General features: G+C 30.1%; 1 protein-coding gene across 1 annotated transcript; it reads right to left on the reverse strand.

The window, feature by feature from the left end:
- Window positions 1-1,193: 1,193 nt before the first annotated feature.
- Window positions 1,194-5,667, reverse strand: LOC112026580 (protein SULFUR DEFICIENCY-INDUCED 1). The gene is made up of 4 exons (XM_065777333.1): window positions 5,477-5,667; window positions 3,979-4,191; window positions 3,511-3,666; window positions 1,194-1,671 (listed from the first exon to the last, which is right to left on the reverse strand). The coding sequence occupies exons 1-4, from the start codon at window positions 5,588-5,590 to the stop codon at window positions 1,270-1,272; spliced, it is 885 nt and encodes a 294-aa protein (XP_065633405.1). The 5' UTR covers window positions 5,591-5,667; the 3' UTR covers window positions 1,194-1,269.
- Window positions 5,668-6,162: the final 495 nt, after the last annotated feature.

The following is a 6,162-nucleotide window of genomic DNA, read 5'->3' on the forward strand; positions in this document are numbered from 1 at the left end:
CTTTGCCCCATGAAGTTATGTTCTGTTTGCATCAAAATCCTCTTTGTCCATAATTTTCATTAAGTGCTACATAAGTTTGCTACACATGTTTAGTTTGTTCAATAAAATAATGCCACATCAGTATCGTTATGCAATGCCATTTTCATATCATTTTATTGGAAGAATTAATCACGTATGGCAAGCTTATGCGACACTTAATAGAAAATAAGAATAAAGAATTATTGATACAAACATAATGAAACTTAAGGAGATAAAATCTAAAATTTGAAACTTTAGGACATAAAATCCAAAACCTCCAAACTTTAGAGATGTAGTTTGCACTTAGCATTTTTTTTTTTTATGGTGATAAGGATGGTGGCATGGATGATTACGTTTTATTGTTGAATAGGAAGACTACTAGGCATTGTTGTCTGTTGATGTGGTACTTTGATGTGACATTTGGTATGAAGTAATATTTTAGAATTCTTAAAAATGTTGAAAGATTACCATGTTTTGTTACAAATCATATAAGGGAATCATATGCTAAGAATATCTAGATTCCTACTCAACCCTCTTCTTATAGAAATGTGGATTTCTTTTAAAACAGGTGGGTATCCAGATTTTCAACCTTAAAAGAAATTATATATGTTATAAATTGACAATTTTTTTTTTTTATATCTCCTATTTGGGATTGGCTATATGCTATCCCCCCTTGGTTTATGTGTTGGGGTTGGGATAGAACCAATTAAATGTTGGTTTTGATTCGGCACAAGCACAAGTTGCCCAACAGTTTGCCAATCTTAGTAAAGAGTAAAGACACAAAGCAGGTTGGTTTTCCCTAACAAAGCTCCAGTCTTGAGAATAACATACATACAATAGCAAGCAATTACACTTCTTTCAAGACCCATTATTTTACACCCCATTATGTACAAGAATAGACTACTTTTAAAAAAAGAAAACAAAATATTTTAACATGCTAGTTGATCTCTCAATTCAGAGATCTCTTCAAAGATAGGTAATCTCTTTGATCTAAATGGGCCCCATTCATTAGTCAAATTCTCAAGCCCCTTGACAAAATCATCATCAAGGCCCAACATATCAGAATGCTCGAGTGATGGATTTGTGGACTTTAGTTCTAAAATCAACTCCTCAGCTCGTTTCCTCGACTTGAAATCATCATAACCTGGAAGTCTACCCATTAACACGTCTTACACTTCTTTCAAGACCCATTATTTTACACCCCATTATGTACAAGAATAGACTACTTTTAAAAAAAGAAAACAAAATATTTTAACATGCTAGTTGATCTCTCAATTCAGAGATCTCTTCAAAGATAGGTAATCTCTTTGATCTAAATGGGCCCCATTCATTAGTCAAATTCTCAAGCCCCTTGACAAAATCATCATCAAGGCCCAACATATCAGAATGCTCGAGTGATGGATTTGTGGACTTTAGTTCTAAAATCAACTCCTCAGCTCGTTTCCTCGACTTGAAATCATCATAACCTGGAAGTCTACCCATTAACACGTCTTGAATAACCGAATATGCTTCATCAAATCGAGACTGTTTGATCAGACAAAGGCCCAAGTTGCAGGCCTTGTTGGCATCCGGATCAATCATCTGGGCTTTACGGTACACTACTTCTGCCATCATAAAGTTTGATTTCTGCATGTAGGCCCAACCTAAATTTCCCTGTGAATTTCATCTCGAGATGAGGATTTTGAATTCTAATTCTCTTAATAAAGAAGATAAAGTTATACTATTTAGTAACAAGAACCAATAAAGAAGATAAAGTTATACTATTTAGTAACAAGGTTCTTGACAAATTTATCTTGTTAACCAAAAGTGAAATATGAGTAGTCTAATCCTTAAAATTATGGCAAAACTGCAAAGTAAAATACTATATATTTGATTGTAAATATCGACGAAAGTGTCTGGATATGTATGGTGGCTAATTTTGTTTGATCTTGAATAAACCAAGAAATTTAATATCATATATTAATTATATAATAAAAGTAAGGCCTGAAAGTTGTGGTTGCGCCAATAGATCTCATGTTTAATTAATTGCTAAGTGGTTGCACTAAATTACAATAATTTTTCAAATAGAAACAACAAATTAATTGTTCTTATCAATTTCTTCTCAATTTATTTTATAAAAATTATCGTTATCAGTCTTTTATCATCGGAACATTACTATTAACTTCTGAAAGCAGTACTAAAATTAAAATAAGGCAAGTAGAATTCCATCATGTTTTGTGTTTATCTTTTATCTCATTTTTTATTTATCTCAATCTAAAGGGATTAAGATTAACACTAATACCCTTAAGTCAATAACTTCACTTACGTGAAATGGAAGTATTGATGAGCCCAGTGTACTGAGAACTACTCTAATAAATTCTTTATTATATACCTTTCAGACGCAAACACAACCAACCAGTGATGCCAATGAAAATTTGGAAAATATTGAAATAGGTTCTTTGAAGCCTAATTGCGACTAAGTTAATGTTCCCTCCAAAATAAACGGTATTAATAGTTCAATTTTGAAATATTCTACAAATTTTAACTTTGAAGGTAAGGCATTGCAAGATTTGTGAAAACATTAAGTCAATCATGGGAAGAGGTGATCAAGAAAAACTTTACAAGGAATTTTTTTTTTTCTTTCTTCTTTTTAAATATTCTTCCAAGTTTCTCATTTGAGAGCATTATGTTGTATTTATACTTTATACGGGGCTTAATACAACGATGTAAATGTAATATTTTTTTCTCTTTACATGAATGGTAGATCACACCATGAATTTAATTATTGAGACTCAATATGAAATATTGTGTTACTAAATATACTTTATTAAATAATATTTATTTATTTTTAAATAAAGTGTATATATATATATATATTTGTTTATTTATTTTAGAGTACTAAGTGTTTACACTTTCATGAATTATTTAATATTTTGGTTGATGATGTTTACATAATGTATACTATATTAAAATTCAACTACCAATAGTTTACTCTACCTAAACTCTATTATATGCCCTTCAAAAAAAAAACTCTATTATATGTGTTTCAAGAAATCTAAAATTCTATTATCAAAAGCTTTCAGTAATCTAAAATAAAATAAAATATTTATTTTAATTTTAATATAAATTTACACACACTACACATCATGCTTTTGCGTGTTTTAATATATATTTACACACTACATGGACCAAATCTAGGTGATGAGATTGCCTTAATCAAAGGAATTTTTTTAATCATGGAATTTGATAAATATATATTTATATAGTTAGTAGGTTTTTAATAGGATTATGTGTGTGTGGTATGCTTTGTTTCTATTTAAAAATCTAATGTGAAATATATATATATATATTTTTTTTATGTTGTTGAAGGTTTTTAAAGAGTTTTACACCGAACCCTCATAGAATTTAATCTTATATTATTAAGTATAAGACTAATCTGCCAGAACTAGCAGCCTGATAAATTAATGTGAGGCTGTCAATGTAAGATATAATGTAATTAAGATATATGCATACCAATAATCTTGAAGTTTCTTGCTTAACAGAAACTTGGAACTTCTTGCCATGAGATCGTGCAGTTTTTGTGGGTTTTCCATTGAAGGCCTCTCCTTGGTAGATCATTCTTAGCTTCCGCTTTAAAAGCTCAATCTGCTCCTCTATTTTTCCTGATTTCTACATTAAAAAATAATCGCTTTACATATACTTGTAACACATACACACATGTATTTAGTACCATAGTTATTCATGAATGCATTTATTATATGAGTTAGATTCAAATTATACTTGGTGTAATTTTAAGTAATGTTATATCACAAATAACTTGTTATTGAATTTACATCTATATATTCTTAACATGCATGTTAATTTTCATGTCAATAAGATGTTATTTACTATTTGATTTATAAACTCATCTTTAATGCATTATTTTAAACTACAAAATACTTGAATTTAAACAATTGATTGATGACATGATTATATGTATACCTTGAATAAGTCGATGAGGACATTATCAAGTGAGTCCTGGGCTGATTTAGAGCAAAGGCCTCTAAAAGACTTGACAGCTTCGATAGCTTCTTCAGTTCTATCAAGTTGTTTCATCACCACCGCCATGTCCTTTAAGGCACTGTCTACTCTATCTCCTGCATTTATCGCCTTCCAAAACAAAACAATTGCTGCTTCTGGCTCCTTGTCAACCAACTGAAAAAACACGCAAAAGTTAAAGAAACTAATAACCAATTAATGTGGAACCAGGCTCTAATGTTATTATTTATGGCTAACTTTTAATTAGGACCTGCAGAAATCAATATTCAGTTGAGTAAGTACTAATTACTAAGTGTTCTTTGAGAACAACTTATCTAATTTTTTGTTAAAAATATTATAGATAAAAGGTAAATGTTAAATAAATAAGTATGTGACTCATATGGAACCCGTAAATAAAAAAAAATAAAAATAAATAAAGTAATAAGCTAACTTATAATTAAGTGAATCACAAACATGCACTAAGTAGAAAGATTTAAATTATTCAGGGAAAAATTGTTTTCAAATAATTTATTTTAGTTAATAAAATTTTTAGAAATCAACCATGCTTAATGATTTAAAAGAAGAAAAGTAAGAGAATCAACAGAAGATTGTAAACAAAGGGGCAATAACCGAGTCTCTTACATGAGAAAATATTTGAAAAGCTTAGAAAAAGATAGTTCAGTAGACAGCATTCAATCAACTTATAGTAAATACTAAGAAAGGGGTATTAATAGAAAGTTGTGATTGCTAGAATATAAAATAGAACACACAAAGTAATATTAAGGATTGTAGACTTTGTAGTTGCTACTCCCTAACATGACAACTATTAAGGTGTGATCACTAATTGTTTTCAGAAGCAGTGATCACTCAAATAATTAAACAGTTACGAACCAAAAAAAAAAAAAAAAAAAGTTTCATAGTATATGGTTTGGCACTATGTCATTAAAGTAAAAAGAAGGAAAAAATGGCATAATAGAGGGCTAGCCAGTAGCTACTTGGCATTTCATACAATAATCATATATAGTGGGATAGACTTAAAAATAATAATAATAATAATAATAATAAATTTACTTTTTTAGAGAAGAAAACAAAGGTAAACTAATTACTAAATATGTGGAAGATTTATTTTACAGGTAAAAGGCAAAGAACTCTTTATTAAGAAAAGCCGGTTGTATCAGTCTATCTAAAGTATAGAAATAAACTGTGATGAAATATTCTCAATCCGCACACAAAAATAATTTGGGATGTTTATCGCATGTCTAGTTAAATTATGAACAACTTTATTGTCTTCTCTCTTAATATGCGAGTAAGAGTAACTGATTAAAAAAACTAGAAAGAAACTTTACATCCTGGGATCAGAAGGGCAAAAGAGGCCAAAAGAGATCTATATATAATGCACACACGAGGATGCAAATTAAGAATTAAGAATATGAATAAAACATAGACACAAAATTGAATATACCTGAGCATGTTTAGCTTTAACATAAGGACCATCACCATGAGGAACCTTGTGTATAATATGATACAAATCTTTCTCTTGCTTCCCTTTTGAGCTCTTCCTCGAAATTCTATCCATAATTCTCTCTCTCTTTTTCAGTCTAATTTTACAGAGACACACCAACTTTTCTTTTAATGAAAGACGGTTGCCCAGATTTAATGAAGAAATATGGGTCAGATGCAAAAGAATGAACCTAGACGAGTTTGTGTCGATGTTCCTAGCAGCCAATCCATTGCGTCCATTGGGACACGTGTTACTTTAAGGCAGCTGAAGGTTCAACCTTTGCTAATTTGCCTCGTCCCTGATACCTCTACAGACAATTATTTGTACAGTAGGGACTACGTCCACCCTCAACAACATTATCATATCGATTTCGCAAACATTTGCCCACATACATGGCCCGCCAACTCACACGCATCTTTGGGCCAAATCACATCAGTCATGAGTTAAATAATGATAATAATAATAAGAGAAGAAGAGTACTGCAATTATAATATTTTCACAATATTTTTACAACAAATTATAAATGATAAGTTATTATTAGTTTTAATTTGAATCTACAAATTAAATTACTCTTTTGCCCACCCATAATAATGAATAACAAATCACCACTTAAGATTTATTCTAAAAATGTTGAGAACATAAAATTG

The sequence above is a fragment of the Quercus suber genome, unplaced genomic scaffold (genome assembly GCF_002906115.3).
Source record: "Quercus suber isolate HL8 unplaced genomic scaffold, Cork oak 2.0 scaffold_153, whole genome shotgun sequence".
NCBI classification, from domain to species: domain Eukaryota; kingdom Viridiplantae; phylum Streptophyta; class Magnoliopsida; order Fagales; family Fagaceae; genus Quercus; species Quercus suber.

Excerpts from the sequence above, each read along its gene's own strand:
- LOC112026580 (XM_065777333.1), bottom strand. The coding sequence starts at position 5,590 with ATGGATAGAATTTCGAGGAAGAGCTCAAAAGGGAAGCAAGAGAAAGAT. Across the intron at positions 3,667-3,978 it reads TCCTCATCGACTTATTCAAG|AAATCAGGAAAAATAGAGGA; the intron begins GTATACATATAA and ends TTTTTAATGTAG. Across the intron at positions 1,672-3,510 it reads AAGAAACTTCAAGATTATTG|GGAAATTTAGGTTGGGCCTA; the intron begins GTATGCATATAT and ends TGAAATTCACAG.